This window comes from Myodes glareolus, chromosome 7 (genome assembly GCF_982192425.1).
Source record: "Myodes glareolus chromosome 7, mMyoGla1.1, whole genome shotgun sequence".
NCBI lineage: Eukaryota > Metazoa > Chordata > Mammalia > Rodentia > Cricetidae > Myodes > Myodes glareolus.
The window spans coordinates 101,757,837-101,776,848 of NC_142032.1; the positions used below are offsets into that span (position 1 = coordinate 101,757,837).

General features: G+C 43.9%; 2 protein-coding genes across 2 annotated transcripts; one reads left to right on the plus strand and one right to left on the minus strand.

The window, feature by feature from the left end:
* The first annotated feature begins 4,395 nt into the window (after positions 1-4,395).
* Positions 4,396-5,358, plus strand: LOC125397301 (olfactory receptor 51I2-like). The gene has a single exon (XM_048429608.3). It carries the CDS (start codon positions 4,396-4,398, stop codon positions 5,356-5,358), a length of 963 nt encoding a protein of 320 aa, XP_048285565.1.
* A 1,005-nt stretch (positions 5,359-6,363) lies between these two features.
* On the minus strand, positions 6,364-9,321 carry Or51e1 (olfactory receptor family 51 subfamily E member 1). Its single transcript, XM_048429552.3, has one exon. The coding sequence runs from the start codon at positions 9,271-9,273 to the stop codon at positions 8,320-8,322; it is 954 nt and encodes a 317-aa protein (XP_048285509.1). The 5' UTR covers positions 9,274-9,321; the 3' UTR covers positions 6,364-8,319.
* Between the last annotated feature and the right edge of the window lie 9,691 nt (positions 9,322-19,012).

The following is a 19,012-nucleotide window of genomic DNA, read 5'->3' on the forward strand; positions in this document are numbered from 1 at the left end:
AGCTAGGTCCTCTGCAAATATGTTATGTTTATTAGCTTGGTGTTTTGTGGGACTCCTAATAGTGGGAGTGTTGGAGGGTGTCTCTGATTCTTTCAGTTGATCTCGGGACACTTGTCCTCCTACTGGGTTGCCTTGCCCAACCTTGACATAAGGGTTTATGCCTAGTTTTATTGCCTTTCTTATCCCGTGTTCAGTTGTTACTCCCTAGAGGCCTCCTCTTTTCTGAAAGGACTCAGAGGAGGAGTAGATCTGAGGGAGAGGGGAGATTATGGGGGAACTGGAGGAGTTGGGGAGAGGAACTGTGGTCTGGATGAATTGTACGACAACAATTAAAAAAATGTAATCCTCTGACCTCAGTGTCAGCTGAGTCTTTTCTTTGGGGATCAGAGGTATTGGGCCACGGCTGCACTAGAACTTGACATAAGCAGGAGTTCGAGACAGTCGGAAAAGAGGTATGATCTGATTGGTCACGTCTCTAATCTCTCTGAGATTCCCTCAACCAACCCACTGAATCCCTCAACAAATATTCCTCTCCCAGAGGTGGAACTGAACACAGAGAAGGTTCTCTGTGACTCAAATCCCATTTTCTCCTGAGTCTGGCTGCATTTTCCTGACTATCTTAGCTGAAGAAGCTTCTGTGTTCTGTGGGATGTGGTAGAGCAGATTTGACCAGCACCACAGCCAAGGTGAGTAATCAAGGCTCACAATTGGGCTTCCCTCTCTTCCCCAATACCAAAAGGTAGAGGTCGGAAAGAGACCTGGTTATTGGGTTTAAGAAGAGCCCAGAAATTCTATCTGAGCTCTAAAACAACAGTGATGCTTAAAGGAACCATGAAGTCCTGTCTATAATGAAATATTTTTAAAAATGTAAATATTTGTGCTTGGGAGCATACAAACATGGTCTCCAGACTCCTCCAGTGAATTTTTCATTCATTCATCAAAGTGACTAAATTTCGTATGTGTGTGTGTGTGTGTGTGTGTGTGTGTGTGTGTGTGTGTGTGTGTATTGGTCAAAGTTCTGAAGATAAACAAAACTGGAGCAGGAATAAGAAATTGGCTTTTGCAGTTGTGAGTACATATGACTTATTCAGGGCAGGCTGGAAACCCAAAGAAGAGTTAATATACACTCTGAATCTCGATGCCTTTTGGAACAGAATCCATTTCTTAGGAAGACCTCAGTTTACCCTTTCTTCTGATTAAATGAAACCATATAAAGAATAGAGAGTAGTGGTCTTTCTTCAAAGTCTAAAAATTCAAAATCTAATTGTTCACATAAAAAATGTGCATAGAAATATATGGAACACTGGTTGATCAAAAACTGGGACTATAATTTAGCCAAGTAAGCGCAGAGAATTAACCAACATGTGTACCACACACTGTGGAAAGACTTCCAGTTTTGGTAACCAGTCAAACTGGCTGATATCAGAAACTACTGTGTAAGTGTGTGTGTGACAATTTTATAGGCATAAATAAGTAATCGAAAAAATACTTAGGAGTTAGTACAGATAAAAAAATTGAAACAAGAAAATCATAAGGAAGGAAATTAAGAGGAATAAAATGAGCTGTAAAGAGATGAGAATGTAAAAAGCTTGATTGATTTATTGATTGATTGAATTTCAAGAACAGTAGATTTGCAATCACCGAATGCCAGAGTTCAAACTACAAACAATCTGGTTTATGCTGAAGACTGGAGACAAGGGGGAGATAATGAGTCTGGGATCTAATGCAATCTATGAAGTAGGACAGGAAAGGGGGAAAGGAGAGGATTTGATGCTAAACAGCACTGCAAGTGAGTATTTCTTTCAACTCAATAGGCATTTGATTCTGCAAATAATGGTAGCACTGTGAATTAATTTTTCAATCAAAGCTAACCAAACTCTTAACGTGCCCTATATATACCCAGCAGAATGGCTGAAACCCAAACTTTTGTCTAATTCTCTCCATTTAAAAAAAATGTTAAAATTGCTCTCACATACTTAAACCTGTGAGTTGTTGTTATTTCAACAAGTGAAAGACATGTGCAGCTGAAGTTATCTGACATAATCCAATCCCAGAGGTTTGTACACAAAGGTCAATGCCGTACTCCAGCTAAAGCACTGATGATAATGAAACTTGGTTTACCGAAGAGGACCAATTTAAAGGTAGTGACATATGAAGACCTGTTGGTTGAGACAATTTGAGAAATCTGTAAGGAAAGTTAGAGGGAAAGAGGGGTGGGGGCAGGAGCCAAAGAAAAGAGCAGGACCAGCAGTTTCCCTAAAACAAAAGTAAGAAAAATAAGATTATGAACAATTTCCTCTGGGTTGAAAAGGAGAGCACAGATGGAAGGTGAAATGAGCTAGGAAAATGAGAAGTCCAACAAACCTAAAGCTGGGGACAGTCTCTGGAAGGACACTATAATGCCGTATATGTATGTGTGTGTGTGTGTGTGTGTGTGTGTGTGTGTGTGTGTGTGTGTGTGTTGGTAAGCCCACTGGGCTTCTTAAAATAGAACACAGACAAAATATTTGAGATTCTAGTTAACATGATAGCCATCACCTTTCAGAAAATTAGCCAAATTTTTCTTAGAGATTTCTTCTCTGTGCAATCAACAATAAATCTTATATATTATGTCCATGCCATGGGTTCGAGGCATGATTTCTTGAGATAGGGCTTCGATTCCTTTTACTTCAAAAGTTACCATCTGTTCTATTACCTGATGCCTGGAGGAACACAGCTTGTCTTTTACCTGTTTTTGTCTCTTTTGTATAAAACTTGGTTATCATTTGTTTATTGATTCATTTAAATAAATGTTGACTGTGACTTTACCAGGAACCGTACTAGGTAAGAGTTATCTGTTAACAGGCAAAACCTTATGATTGACACATCCATGAAATTTATAATCTTGTAAAAGAGACAGAAAATCAGCAAAGAAAGAAGTAATCAGGACATGTAAAGATCAATTCAGTGACATGCAGGGGGAAAAAAGCATGCGTCGTGTGAGAAAAATGAAGGAGAGGATTATAGGTCAAAGTATCATTGAGGCAAAGCGTCATCCAAAGAGCTCTTTGAGAAAATGATGTTTACTATCTAAAGGAATGAGGATCCCAGCCATGTGAAAATCAAAAGAAGAATACAGGCAGAACACAAAATCTCCAAAATAAATAATACAATTTGCTTGGCTAAAGACTCCTGAACAGGACAAATCTGCCATGCACGGAATCAAGTGTTGGGGAATGTGCTTCATCACAGGACTACCCAACACTTACACTACCAGACTGCACAGGGGCCACTGAAAGATGTTTAAAGGAGGAGTACCATGGGCAAGACACATCCCTGAACATCGATTACCATCCACAATGTAGGAAGAGCAGTCCCCTAAAGTCTACATTTCATAATAGTGGGGAACAAATGAGTCACAACTATTGAAAGCCTTGAGAATTGCAATGTGTTAGGAACACAAAAATCACAGAAGCAATGTTTAGTATTTTCTACTACAGACAACTGTTCAAGCACTTCTGTCATCAGACAGGCCACAGGAGACAGTTTTGGTTATGGAATCAGATGTACAAGAATTCAAACAACAATGCATGGGCTGCCCATTGAGGTAGGCCACTTACAGCTCTCCACCCTTGGGTTTCTCTTCTGTACAATGGGTGAGGAAATGTGGTCTTTTCAAAAAGTTTCTTGATTCTGTGTATGAATAAATTCAGCCTAAAATGTTAAATATGAATCGTCAAAGTTTTTGCATGTGTCAAAAACGTTTCCTAGGAAAGCCAAAGGCAACATAAACAGATGAGCAATGGGAAAACTCAGTTAAAATGTGAAAAATTGTGGGGAAAAGACAGTAATTTCTCATGCAATTAAACTCTTTGAGAGTTCCTTGAACTCAATAAAAGTAAACTTCCTTTGTTCCATATGCCTGGATTAGATTTCTAATTACCAGACAGGACTTCTCACTTCCATCTAGGCATGGAGATATACCATGTCCTCGATTTATACACTAAGCAGATAGTGGTATATGACCAGTAAGCTGTTTCCTAGCATTTGGAATTTAGACCACCAGGTGGACCAGTTGTCAGCATTAGAGATAAGATGCTTTTCAACAACTTGTGTAGAATTCATAACTCCAACTGCCCAACCCTGTGTTTAAAAGAAGCCAGATCTTCAAAAGTACCTATAGTTTTCTTGAAGATATAAGAAAATTATAGGCAAGATATACTATGATGCTAATTAGAATATAACACACATAGTCTGCACTGATGTCACCATCAATATCATTCCTTTATACCTAGAAGTAAATAGTGAACTAATGAAACCTGATCTAAACTTTTGACTCAATACTACCTCACTATCTCCTCTCATCCTAGACATGTTCAGTGTTTGTCAAGATTAAGGACATCACATCTTGGAACCATGCTCCCTTCCCAGGCCTTCATCAACTTCTCCTTCTTCCAGCCACAGTCCTTCCTCATGACTGGCATCCCAGGACTAGAGGCTGCCCATGGCTGGATCTCCATCCCCTTCTCCTCCATGTACACTGTGGCACTCACTGGAAACTGCCTCATCCTCCTGGCTGTGAAGAGGACCCACAGCCTACACCAGCCCATGTACTACTTCCTGTCCATGCTGGCCCTAAGTGATGTGGGCCTCAGTTTGTCCACACTGCCTTCCACCCTGGCTGTGCTCTGGTTTGACTACCGTTTCATTGACTTTCATGCCTGTCTGCTCCAGATGTTCTTTCTACATTTCTTCTCTGTGGTAGAGTCTTCAGTACTCTTGGCCATGTCATTTGACCGCTTTGTGGCTATCTCCAACCCCCTGCGCTATGCATCTGTCCTCACTAACAATGTCATCATCAGGATTGGTGTGGCCATTACGACCCGAGCTACTCTGTCCCTCTTACCATTGCCTTTCTTGTTGAAGCGACTGAACTATTGCCCTGGCAAGATCCTATTGTCTCACTCTTTCTGCTTCCATGCTGATGTCATGAAGCTGGCCTGTGCTGACATTACTGTCAACATCCTATATGGACTCTTTGTGGTTCTGTCCACAGTGGGTATAGATTCCTTGCTTATTGTTATGTCCTATTCCTTGATTCTTCACACAGTGATGGGTCTAGCTTCTCCCAGGGAGCGTGTTCGGACCCTCAACACATGTGTTTCCCATATCTTTGCTGTCCTGGTCTTTTACATTCCAGTCGTAGGTGTGTCCATGATCCATCGTTTTGGTAAGCACCTGCCCCACATTGTTCATGCCCTTGTTGCCTATGTGTACCTTGTGGTGCCTCCTGTGCTCAACCCCATCATCTACAGTGTCAAGTCCAAGCCCATCAGAGGGGCCATGTTCAGAGTGTTAAGTGGGAAGGGCCAAGGTTAATAAACTTAAATGCACTACAACTGGGTAAAATAAAGGAAAGCCATATTAAGCCCTGGAAATCTCTAGCTGTGCTGAGTTGGGAGGAGACCACCTGCCTTATTCCTGTTACAAAGCTGCTCATTGTTTACATTGTAAAGATGCAATGATGAGGATTAAAGACTGATAAATACATGGAACATTTTCTATTCTAATTCCCCTCTCAGGGAGAACCTTGCACTCACCTTACATCCTCCTTCTTACGTAGCCTCTCTGGCCTGTGGACTGTAGCATGATACACTTCTCCTTTACAACTAATACCCACTCATAAGTGAGTACTTTGTCTTTCTGGATCTCAGCTCACTCAGGATGAGTTTTTCTAGGTCATCCATTTGCCTGCTAATTTCATGATGTCTTTCCAGTAGCTACCAGTATGAGCTACAGACGGGAGGTGCGCTGGGTACATGTGCCAGACTGGAGGAAACTGGAAACTTTTCTGAATCTAAGGCACTAAACTCTGTCTTCATAAAACTTAATTGGGCAGTGTAACTAACCATTCATCAAGCATTGAATATGAGTGACTCCAAGTGCAAACAGAAAGCAGACATGCAATGAGATTGAATGGAAGCTTGCACCTGGGGTTCCAGTGCTCGAGAGCTGAATGCAAGAGAATCATGGGTTCAAGGTCATCCTAGCTACACAGTGACTTTGAGGCCACCCTGGGTATGTGAGATTCTGTCTCAAAAAAAAAAATCACCAAAGTGAAAACACACACACACTCATACACAAATGTCCTCCAGCCATACACACAAGCACATGTGTGCACATGCACACACACATACATACACACACACACACACACACACACACATACACACTTATCATATGTCCAAGCAATGCATACCAGCAAGTATGTTAAAACCCTGGAAAATAATCACCAATGGATTTTAAATTCTCTTGAGTAATAGATTAAAGTTTTTTATTATGTTTTAATTTCTTTTACATTTTCAGAATGTCTGTGATTTTTGCTTTTAGTGATCACATTCACTTTTCAGGTAAGGAAATCATGTGTTTCTGATCCTCTTCATTGTCCTACTCTCGACGGCCATGCGCAGACGTCCTCTGGGCAATGGACGATTTTCCACCCCTCCATTCAAAGTGACCAGACCTTGCACTGAGTTTATTTCATGCTATTTCCTTTGACCTCCCCTCCCCTTTGCCTAGTCAGTTCTATCACACACACGGTTCTTATATTCTGGAGTATAGTTCAAAAGTTCTATGAGCAAGTGAGTCTCTGTGCCGCTAGCCATGGCCAGGAAGTTCGACCCTGCTCCTACTTTGCTGTCTGCCTCTCATATTCACCTGACTATGGCTTTTCTGTGTGTGATGATCCCAGTCCTTGATCTGCCTACTCCACCTCCACTGCTACAATTTCTACAACAGGCAGCCCACTCCTGGAAATCCTCTGACTAGCCTGTAGGATTCCTAGGTGTGCCTCAAGGCTATATCCGTGCTAGGTACCATTGGCAGAAATGTAGTCCTTATTTCCTTCATTGCAACACAGCTTAAACCCCTGGGTGTCTGCGGTGTTTGCTTATTATGTGCTCCTCATTTTCTATAGACCCACCCTTCCCCTAGTCTTACTTCCGGGTCAGTCACATGAGGTTATGACCCTACTCAGTATTATGTCTCTTGTTCTTAACTTCTGTGGTGACTATCCCTCCTCTCTTTATACCACAAGTTGCTTGGATTCTCAACTGCTTCCCTTAAAACGTCCTTAAGACACTCAGGTAAGCCTGGTGGTGGTGGCAAACACATTTAGTCCCAGCACTCGGGAGGCAGGCAGATCTCTGTGAGTATGAGGCCACCCTGGTCTACAAGAGCTAGTTCCAGGACAGGCTCCAAAGCTACAAAGAAACCCTGTCTTGAAACCACACACACACACACAAGAAGACACCCAGGAAATCTGTAGCTAATCACACTGTTTCTCAGATAAACCCATCTGGGAACACTCCTTTATACAGGCACAGTGGTATTGGGCGAGGAAGCAGAGCAACTCTACTGGGATGATTTGCTCTACTGGGATGATAGAGCCTCGGGCTCTATTGATAGGAAGTTCCTCAGAGCAGCACTAGGCAAGTGAAAATAAAGGGCCAAATGTAGGCCAGTGGAGGCTCTGGAGATTCCCAACTCCACATTCCGCAAGTCTGTCTAACAATTCTTTGACATGACATAGAATTGGACATTAAAACTTCATTATTTTCTTCTATTTTGAGCTTCCACGATTCTGTGTAACCCACTGGTTCCCAGAAAGTATCAGTCTCCCCATTGGTGCAATCAGGGTACAAATACAAAGTTGATGAACTTAAATAGGCAAAAAAAAGAATGTCTTCTTGGCTGTGACAATTGTCATAACGAAGTGTATCATTTCATATTGTAGGCAAATGTAGATTTCCTTCTGGCCTGGGATACAGAAGAAAAACAATAATTTCTTTGGAAATTGTTTTAAAGAAGAAATCCAGTTATAACTTCTTAGAAATCCAAAGTCGTTGTGAATTCTGATGAGGAAATCAGAGGTTTACTCTAGCTTATATAATTTTATTATAGTCTTGTGTTTATTTTCCTTCTGCCATGCCTGTGGTGCACATTTTAGATGTGTTGCTCTATCTCCAAATTCTATGAACCGTCATCAGTAAAATGAACTGAGGTTTGGAAGTGGTGATAAAATGGGAGGCAACAACCTTCAAATCATAAGTCTTGGTCTCAATAATCATATCGAGAAAAACCAAAATGAAATCTGATGTTGGAGTATGGAGACTGCAGGTTTTATTCCATTCCCAGGGAAATTCCACAGCCAGTTTCATCTCTGAATGATCTGAGTTGTGCTTTGATTAAGGATTTGTTTTCTTAATACTGTCTTCCAAGATGCTGGTATTAAAGCATGGATTAGAGAACTTTGAATGGAGTGGGTTTCATCACGGATTCCTAGTGATCTGAAGAGTGTGTAGTTGTGAGAAAAAGACGCAGAATGCGCTGTCGGATCTCCTTTGTCTTCACTCCATAGACGATGGGGTTGAGCACAGGAGGAATGAGCAGATAGATGTTAGCCATAATGACAGGAAGGAGGGAGTCACGCCTTTTGCTAAAACGATGCACCATTGACAATCCAATGAAAGGCACATAGAATATGAAAACAGCGCACACATGAGAGACACAAGTGCCGAACGCTTTGGCCTGGGCTTCACGTGTCAGGCCCAGCACAGTCTTTAGGATGAGCAAATACGAGAAGGAGATGAGAAGCGAGTCCAAGCCAATGGCAGAGATAATAACAATGAGGCCATAGATGACATTGACACGGATGTCAGCGCAGGCCAACTTCATGACATCTTGGTGTAGGCAGTAGGAATGAGAGAGGATATTGGAACGGCAGAAAGGCAATCTTTTGATGAAGACAGGTAAGGGTGCCATTAATGCAGCACCCCTGACCACGGCAGCCATGCCAATCTTGGCAACACGAGGCAATGTAAGCACAGTGGCATGGCGTAGAGGGTGGCAGATGGCCACATAGCGATCAAAGGCCATGGCCAGCAGCACCGTGGACTCCATGCCAGATAAGGAATGGATGGCAAACATCTGTACCAGACAAGCATCAAATTGGATGGTAGTGGAATTGAACCAGAAAATGGCCATCATTTTTGGCATAGATGAGGTGGAAATGAGGATGTCTAGGCCAGAAAGCATGCAGAGAAAGATATACATGGGCTCATGCAGGCTGTGCTCTGTCCTCACAATGTAGATGATTGTCAAGTTACCTAGCACAGCAATAAGGTAGAGGGAGCACAGTGGGAAAGCCAACCAGAACTGAGCCTCTTCTAATCCTGGGAGTCCTATTAAGATGAAATACGTGGCACTGGGTTCACTGCTGTTGATGGCCACCATACTGAAGGAACTGAGGTGTAGCCAGCACCCTGCAGATTGAAGCTGAAAGACAGAAACAGTCATTGTTAGGTCCTCTAGAATCTCCAGCCAGACAGTCCTTGATCTTAGTGTCCTATTCTCCAACAAAACTCTAATTCCATTGTCTTTCCAAACTCTGAAACTACAGTAAATTTTATCTAACCATGAATCAAGTCTAAGATGAAAATTAACTTAATTCTACTTGTTAATCCTGCCTATATATCAAGTGAAATAATAAGACAACCCTCTGATATTATTAATCATTTAATCCTCAAACTAAAAAAAATTACATCCTCTATAGTATCTTATACTCATACTACCTGTGCTTAATATTGATCATATTACCCATATAAGTCATTATCAGACCCTGGAAAATGAAACTATGGATGGAGAAACACTAAACAATTTACTGTAATTATGACCGATTGCATCAGTCCATTCTAAGGTGATTATCATACAAATGCATCAGTGGCACAACACCTGTTTGACTTGTGAGAAATGGGAGGGGGTTTTAAGAGAGTTGATTCAATCTGTTAGGAGAAAAGAAGTTCAAGCAAAGAACCGTCGTTAATCTACTACAGGCAAAGAGGCAAAACCATTAGTGCCTCTCACTCTTCCGAATTGTATTTGCAATGGCACAGCTCCATGCTTCCTAATCCTGCTCCTCATCTCTCTGTGTTCACCAGTTCCTGTAATCCCTCCTTCATCTTCACCCTCCTCTACTTGACTCTTAGCAATACCTTTAAATGGCAATCCTATACAAAGATTTTTCTTTGGTGTTCTTTGTCTATACTTTCTTTCCAGACTACCTCAATCTCTTTTATAGTAAATCTACTTTTCTCTCTATAAACTCTTGTCCCCAAGTATATTGATGTCTGAGTTCTTTTGGGAGCCCATACATATAATCTAAAAGAGACTACCTGGTTGTCTCTCAAGCACGTAAATTCTTCTTGTCCATAGACTAAAATCTCAGAGTCAATACCGTATCACTGTGAAGGCACTGGTCTTCAGAATTGGTCCTGCATAAACCCTAGTTGTGAGCAGTGTCAACTAGGGAAAGCCATCTGCTACTCCTATGCGTCAGTCTCCTCATCACTGTAATCACATCAGTACCAGCTCCTGTCCAATGAGAACTCTGTGAGGATGAAGTGAGATGGTGGATGTTAAGTGTTTAGATGATAATCTCATACAGTGAGTACAGTAATTACAGTTTCGCTCCTTTATTCCTTGATGTTGATCACGTGTCACACACGCACTAGGTCCCGTGATGCTGGCTGCTGTGCTCTAAGCTTGCTCATCTGCACGACACCAGTCCTGACCAGATGATATTGCCTGTAGTAAAACACTCAGGGAAGGGCTGGAGGTGTGGCTCAACTGACAGCGTGCTTGCCTAACTTGCAGGAAACCCTGGGTTTGATCACACGTATTCTTCAAGCCCTTGCTTATTTTTTTCTCCCTGATGTTACTTTCCCTAAGCTCCTTTCTTTGGATAATCAACCATTTCCTGTCTCCATTCCCAAATAACTTTGCTTGGGTCTCTTTTTATGCACTCACTCTCCTGGTTATAAGAATCACTTATTTCTCCTCAATCCTAAATCCCTTAATTTCAAAGACATTGCTACATTTATTAATTGGCATCCGATTATACTTATTCATAAGGAAATGAGTTTTAGTAATAGCAGCATCCCTTGGAGAACATCTGATGAAGATCACACAGGCAAGGGGTAAGTAGGACTGTCAGATACCTGAACTTCAGAGACTGGAGAGGCAGGAAAGAACATACACAATGTCAGTTCCAAGTAATCTTAAAGGGAAGAACAGAAATCTTTAGGAACAAACAAAACCCACAGGGATTCAAAGGTCATGTGAGAAAATTTTTAAAAAATAGAATAAGGGGGTTGGGGGGAGAGGAAGAAGCATAAGTTCACGAAGCTGCTGCGATGTCTCGGCTCTGAGAAGTACAGAGGATGCAGCACCGTCTGTGCCCGAGGACAGGCATCACCTAGGATTCCTCACCTGGAGGCACTAACCAGAAGAGACTGCAGAACTCCAGAGGGCCAATAGCTATCCATGCCACCCAGCAGTTTGCATGAACAGACATGGGAAAGGTGGCAGGTTGCCAAGATTAAAATATACTGCATTAGGAAGCAAATCGGGAAAAAGCCATGTGTCCACACGGGAAATGTTACGGCCTCTGGAGCAAGCTGATGCTGTGAGTAGGCTCCTTTGGGGAAGAAACAGGAGTCTCGAGTTCAGCTCTTGGGGTAGTAAATTATTAAATTATTAATAATAACTTCCTAGTGCTAATGTGAATTTATGTGAGATCAGCTATATCAAAGGCATTATAAAACTATTAAAGAGCTTATAACATTGAAAATGTATCAAATGAAATTTTCTTTTTTTTCCAGTTTGCTTTAATCTTCACTCAATATATTTATGTGCTCATTCTATGCATTCTATGCATATACCCATACAAATATATATGAATATAATCAATTTCTCACAGGGCTAAGAGTGTACCGTGGTAGAAAGATACCAGAAATCAAAAGAGGAAAGAGTCAGTCGGCCTGGAAGGGAGGCAGCTCAAAATAAAATCTGGACCTCAGAATCTGTGGAGATGAGAAACGAAGGACTGGAAAGGGGCCCTGGCAGTCCAGGGGACCCTTCAGACTGCACAGTCCTGCCAATCCCTACAGCTCTCCAAAGGATAAGAAAAGGGACAACTTCAGGAGGCCCTGTGGACACAGCACCGGTCCACAATTACACCCACTCAAATTCACTCAAGATGGTCAGGAGATTCCAAGCAAGTTAGAACGAAATCATTCTATTTAGAAAATGGACCACAGCTACAGAAAAATAAACAAAGATTCTCTCTCTCTCTCTCTCTCTCTCTCTCTCTCTCTCTCTCTCTCTCTCTCTCTCTCTCTTTCCTAATACCAAAAGAGTAACCTTGATCTTAATTTTTTCCTAAAATGTCAAATTAGCTTAGTGAATCATGGGGATGTTTATCCGGGAACTATTTGGGCTTCTTACCTTTTCTCAGGACTCAGAGAGCAGCAGACCCCACTGTGCGGTCTAAATTCACTCTGGGGTCTCAGCCTTTAAAGAGCTCCCTCCAATACCAGCTAAATTCTTCTCACCATCCCACCCCGCATTCCTCACCAGCTCAGCTGTCAATCTTATAGACCCATGGGAAAGTTGGCAGAAAGGAAAACAATGGCTAAGTGCCCGCTCTTCTGACCCGAGAACAACAAAGCAATCTCCCAGCCCTGACTCGCTGTTTTGTGATATTAATAGAGCTTGCTGAATGCCTACAAAACACCAGACATAAATCTTATCTCTCAGCTGAGAACAACTCTGCAGGATAGATGGAATTCTCTGAAACCTTTCCTCCTGACAGATGAGAAAACTAGAACTTTGAGAGGTTAAATGACATTTCTGGGACTTAACAGTCGATGAGTACAGTAGGAACAGCCGAGGACACTGCCTGTCCTCTTACCTTAGGATGCCTTTGGTGTGCTACACCTTCTAGAAGCTGACAAAGTCTGGCCGGAGGTAAGGCAAGATGAGTGTCTGACAAATGGGACATTTGCCCAGGTATAATCTTAGACAAAAAAGTAAGAGAATAGTAAAGAGGACTCTCCTAGATGAGGCTCTGGGCCACTCTTTTCTTTCAGGCCAAATCTCCTGGCTGTGCCATGGTCAGGTAGAGAGTGGAGAAGGGTTCTGCTCTCCAGCTACTCACTCCTAGTCTAATGGGAACCCTCACCAACTTGTTAGACAGGTAGTGATACCATTTGACAGGTAACAATGTTAAGGGCAAAAGCTCTGAGTGACTAATCTATGTTTCCAATATGTCAAATCTATCCTGTCCTTCTCACAATCCCCTTAGTAATGGATGTTTTATAGGAACAATTTCCATGTTACATCTAAGGGATGCAAAATAAAGGGCCTGAGTTCAGAGACCTCTTTAGGGACCAGGACACCTAAGCATCTCTTGGGGCAGGACAAGAGGGAATGAAGCTGGTGATTTGTGGTCTTTGTTTTTATCTAGGTAAAAATGGAGTGTCTCATGCCCAGAGCAGTGAAGAGAGCCTCTGATGTTACTCCAAGCCTTTGTTAAAATACTTGGAAGAGAACGTTCTTAGAGTAGAGCCCAGGTGGGGCTGGGAGCCTCTGTCTTCTGATTCCAGGTCCAGAGAGGGAGGGCGACTTCGTGGGTGGGCTTCAGCCGGGAGGAGCCTGATGCTTGAGGAAGCTGAACTTTCCTTAGCACTTCATATAAGGAGTAAGTATCCCCAGAACCACCTTTATCCAAATCATCAACACCCATTGTGCCCTAAAATCTGCTGAGATTCGGAGAAGCGGGTGAACTTTAAAGGATGTTGGTCATTCTTGACTTTAATGCGCAAGATAATACTTGAAAGAAGGAATTTTTCAAGAAGTAAAGTTTCTCATCCTTCCCACTCACTCATGTCAGTCTGGTCCCCTAAAGTCACCCCAGAAGGATTACCTTGGTAGGGCTTAGGTCCCTACCTCTCCACTTCCTGCAAAGGGCCAGGTCAGAACTCTACAAACTGGCAGTGTTGGAAGTGGTTATGGGTAGCCTGAGAGGCTAGCCTGGCACGTGACTGCTGCCTGCAAGTGCGCAGAGCCGTAAATGCCTGAGGGGGTCTTGTTCAGCGCTCTCACTTTAACCCAACAGTTACTGCCTGGCTGGCTCCTGCCTGCTGAGCTCTGAACTAAGCACCAGAGATACTGACGTGCAGAGTAAGCAAGGCACAGCTCAGACCATCTGGTGTGCAGAGAGCCGGGGACAAGCATGCAGCCACCACTGTGTGCTGTGATGAGTGCGGGGGCAAGGCTGAGCTGCAGCCTTCAGAAGCAGAGGGAACAGTAGCTCCCCAAGTGCTTTGGGCTCAGAGGGTTCCCTGCAATGCTGCTACCAAGTTAAGGCTTGCAGGACCAGTGCTGTTAATCAGGGGATTCGGTGAGGTAAAGAGACAGAAACATTTAGTTAAACAGGCAGAATCAAACTAGATATCAGCAGTGGGTTAACAGACAATATTGCAACTTTCTTGCGGCCCATACATTCAGTTGGCAATGACAGAAAGTAAAGACAGATGAGAAAATTGCAAGTTAATATAAGAGCAATGAAGATAGTTGGAGTGGTAAGATGGAGATCCAGTCCACACAGGGGTCAGAGGAGATGGCAAGCAAGCTCAGCAGCCTGCGGTGGGAACAGACCAACTGGTCTGAGACCTAGGGGGAGAGCATTTCAGCCTTGGGAGACTACAAGAGGAAAAGATCTTAAGACAGGAATGAACCTATGAGTTCATGAGCTCAAAGTACCAAAACTGAAAGCAAGGGAGGCTTAGAGAGAAAATCAGATGGGGCTAAGGGACAGGTCGTGTAGCACTATTTTGAATACACCTGAGAGCTTTGTCATAAACAATAGACGTGTGTGTGTGTGTGTGTGTGTGTGTGTGTGTGAGAGAGAGAGAGAGAGAGAGAGAGAGAGAGAGAGAGAGAGAGAGAGAGAGAGAGAGAGAGAGAAGTACATTCTGGAAAAGGTAAAGACCCAAAGTGAGAGAAAATAGACCTCATTTGGAAAGCTACAAAGGCTTTGGTGCATCTAAAGGCAAAAGAATTGACAGCATGGACCTTCAGCCACTTTTTAAATGAGCTAAAGACTGAACCTCAATCCTAGGACTGAGTCAAGATCTGAGTCAAGATCATAACTGCAGCCTTGGCAAGAGGATCAATTGGACCCTTAACAGAGAGTTAACTGAGCCCTGATCAACCCAGAACACCCCATCTCAGGCAGGGCTTTAGTCACAGTTATCACCATGGCCATCTCTGTCCACACACTGAAAGCCAGTCCAACCCCAATCTACCCCAGTTCAACTCCAGCCCAGTCTGCTCTCTCTCCACTCATACCTGCTCATATCCCCTGCCAACCACTCCGTAGTCCCCAGTAAACCAGTCACTGGAAAACAGGTACTGAAACCTCCTTCTTGGCGACACTGAACATCCTCACTCCTTTCCCCACATTGTACTGATTGCCTGTCCTTTAGGTGAGTAGCTTCCTCCACACCACCAACACCGACCATTACATCTAGTTCTTCACAGTCAGGCTACCTATCATGGAAGGTCCTCAGCGACAAGTGACCCCAGCCCAATACATGCCTTCTCTTATACTCACCCCAGCTGGCCTGGAGGATCCTGTGTCCCTTCTCCCCGGCACTCTTTCTGAAGAAGATCTGATGGGCTGCAAAGAAGCCTGGCCCCTTCAGTCTCCACCTCCTTGTGGGTCTCCTTAGGGCTCTTTACTCTTGGACTTCCCACCTCCCTCTTTCCTCCCCTCCTCGTTGGGAAAGCAGTCTGTATCCAGGGGGTCCATCAGCAGATATGCCCACAAGCCTACTGTGGTTCTGGTTGCCTTCTAAGTTTCCATACCCTAAAAGGATTGAGCCCGGCTGTGGGGAAATAGGCAGAAAGGCACTGGGTAGATGGTCTCTAGAGTCCTTTGAAAATGGACTGCTGCAGGCTGAAATAGTTAGACCAAACCCAAATGTGAACTAGAGTAAGAAAGAGCCAGATAAAACTCGTTTTTGCACCTGTGGTCATATGAGGTTCTTTCACAGTCTCTTCAGGAAGCTGTCAAACAGTCAGAGGAAGGCAGAGTTAATTTTCAGAGACTCTGTAATTGAGAACCTATCTCCAGCCTGACATGATCTTTATCCCCCAACTTTCCTTTTGTGGGTGCTGTTAGGTTCTTGTTGAGCCTGGAACCCAGTGGTCCCATCCTCTAAAGCCCTAAGGTCCTCATTCTCTCTCCGCTCTGGCTGCTATGGCTAGCTAATACAAAACATGGGTCCCCGGAGATAATACCACTGCCTGCTACTCCATGGTGTACTGAAATCCAGGGCAAGGAAAGAGAATGTAATGTGGTTTCTTTAACCCTCTCTATACTCCTGACCAGCCGGATAAGATCTGTCATCTGGCTTCTGTTAAGGATAAAAGAGTAAGAGAACATTTATAAAGATAGAGAACAATTTCCATGTGAAACTAAGTGACCTAACTTTTGAAATAAGTTAAAAACTACATTTGTATTTGAATTTTAATTGACTTTTCACTTTGTTTCACTATTCAGTTATTACAGTTAGAAGTCTTATGTCAAAATGCAGGGGGCATTGACCCAAGCTATGCAAAAATAGACAATGCCAAGCATTATTATTATAACTCACATTAAAAGTAAATACTGACTGATGCTCTGTCACCACCCTAGAGACACTGTGACTGCCTCCATTGTGTGCATGCACAAAGACTTTTCACACACGCGCAATTATTTCCGTCTAAGGTGGTAGCATGAAGCAGGAACCGTGTGGAAGAGTGAGAGCCTGAGCAGAGGCCATAGAGCAATGGTTTGTGCAGCACTGACTTCAGGCGATGGAGGGCAGAACCGCGTGAGACTAAATGAACAACCGGGAAATATCTGCAGCTTCCAGCTTGTGTCTCCTTTCCATGCTGCATCATGGGAAAGGGAAGCCAGGCAGAGTCTAGAGGCTTCCCTTGGTTGTGGAGTTGAACTGAGGGTTCAGTCAGAATGCAAAGGCAAAGAATTGGAGATGCCTAAAAGACAATCTTTGAGGGTGGAGAGTCTTCTTCAAGAATGCTAATTATACGAGCAAGCTAACTAAAACTATGGGGAGAACCATTTAAAAAGTTAGTAATAGCATTCTGCAGTGACCACACAGGACAAAGACTGGCGGCTTCCGGACAATCAGACTGGAGGCTTTCACAGTTCACCTCTTTATGGAGAGTGCAGAAGCCCACCCCTAAACATGAGCAAGTTCTGACTGCGAAACTTCAAAGCATAACCCAAACAAATGATCAGACTAGTTCCAAGAGGCGACATCATAGAAGAGGGGGCAGAAAGGCTGGACAAGCTGGAGAATGAGGGGTCCTATGAACAGCTGTCTTCTGGCTCAACAACAAAGATCTCACAGCAGCTACGGCTAGTCACAACAGCTTTGCACAAATAAAATAAATTTTGAAAAACAATGAAAGTAGGAGGAGAAGTAGTTGGGAAGAAGGAGCTGTGGGAGTGGAAGGGGCTAAGAGAAGGTCATTGGGATGAGCATCCCACAATGTGTTGTACACACATGTACAAAATTGACAAACGAGAAAGCCAATAACAGAAAACAACGTCTCAAGACTACGTTAATCATAAGAATGCTAAAGTAGCTTTACTCCTATTAGAAAACACACATTTCATAGCAAAACAAATTTCTATAAACACAGAAAAGTGATAAAAATACAGAAAAAAATATCTAGAATTGTGATCAAATGTCTCAATAAGTCACTCGGGTATTGATGAACGTGGCCTGCCACAGCCAGGGTGTGTGTTGATATCCATGGCTGCTGTTACCACTGAAGGCTATGGGGATGCCTGGGGTCTGAGCTACCACCTGGAGCCATGTTACTGTCTGAGGGCCACCCTGCAGCTGGGGCGATGACAATCTGAGTGGCCTGTAGGGCCATGGTGACATCTGGGCCCAGACTGCTGCTGAAGGCCATGTCTGGGTCTTGACCCTACCATAGCCAGGGTCTCTGCTGTTTTCCATGGCCTGTGTTGCCTCCAAAGGCCACAAGGATGCCCGGTTCTGGGCCACCACTTGTAGCCATGTTGGGGCCTGAAAGACGGGTCTCTACAGGACCCATGGGTGACCTGCCGCTGCCACCTGGGTCCATGGAATTGTCCAGGCCCAAGCTGTTGCTAAGAGCCACGTTTGGGGCCATGACCCTACCACAGCCAGGGTCTGTGTTGATATCCATGAGTTCCTGCCTCTCACTGGCCTCAGAGAGCCACCCAATGCCCTCACCAGGAAGCTGACCCCTCAGTGGACCCAGGATTCCAGAATTCATTATCCCAGCATGGGAGAACTGGCCCTGCCTCTTATAGGAGAGCTGGCCCATTGGGAAAGCTGGCTCCACCCTGTAGGTACCCAGGTTTCTTCCCCTTTTGTTCGTGGCACTATGCAGGGCCGTTTTACCTCTGACTTCCTGGTTTCTCTGCTCTTGCACCAGCCTGAGGGTTTAGCTTTAGAAAGAACTTGGCCCTCTTTTGTTATGGTAATTCCACCTGCAAGCAAGGATCCCGCCATAGGCCTTATATGTCTGCCACTGCAGCTGCTGTCTGGCCTTGGGTGCCGGACACCTGACATCCTCTTCCTCTGTTCGGGATGGAAGGGGCTATTTTCCCTTTGCCCCCTAGTATATATACCCGACTTGTGTTTAATAAAGTTGCCATTTACTCTTTTGGTGAATGAGCATGGTCCTTTGTGTCTGTCTATTTCAACCCTTAGGATAATCATCCATTCTCATGGGCTCGATTCGGGATCGCGCGCGCCTGTTTCGGGTGTGGGAATTCACAGAAAAGTGCAGACAACACCACCCCTCACCTGACGTGGGTGGTCCCAGCGTCCTGGATTGACCAATTCTCAGCTACCTTCCAGGTACACATCTAGGACTTTCAGTTGGCACTCCCCAACATGTACCCCATCTATAGCCTGCTGAAGGGACTATAGTTCTGAAGGGACTAGCCCTGCAGAACCACAGCCTCAGGGTCTCCATGACTCTGGGCAATAGCAGGATATCCAAGAGGGGATTCAGTGAGAGTCCAGCATTGATGTTGTACCAGGAGCCAGAGATCTGA

Bases quoted from the DNA above. Each gene is read 5' to 3' on its own strand.
- LOC125397301 (XM_048429608.3), top strand. From the start codon at position 4,396: ATGCTCCCTTCCCAGGCCTTCATCAACTTCTCCTTCTTCCAGCCACAG.
- Or51e1 (XM_048429552.3), bottom strand. From the start codon at position 9,273: ATGGTGGCCATCAACAGCAGTGAACCCAGTGCCACGTATTTCATCTTA.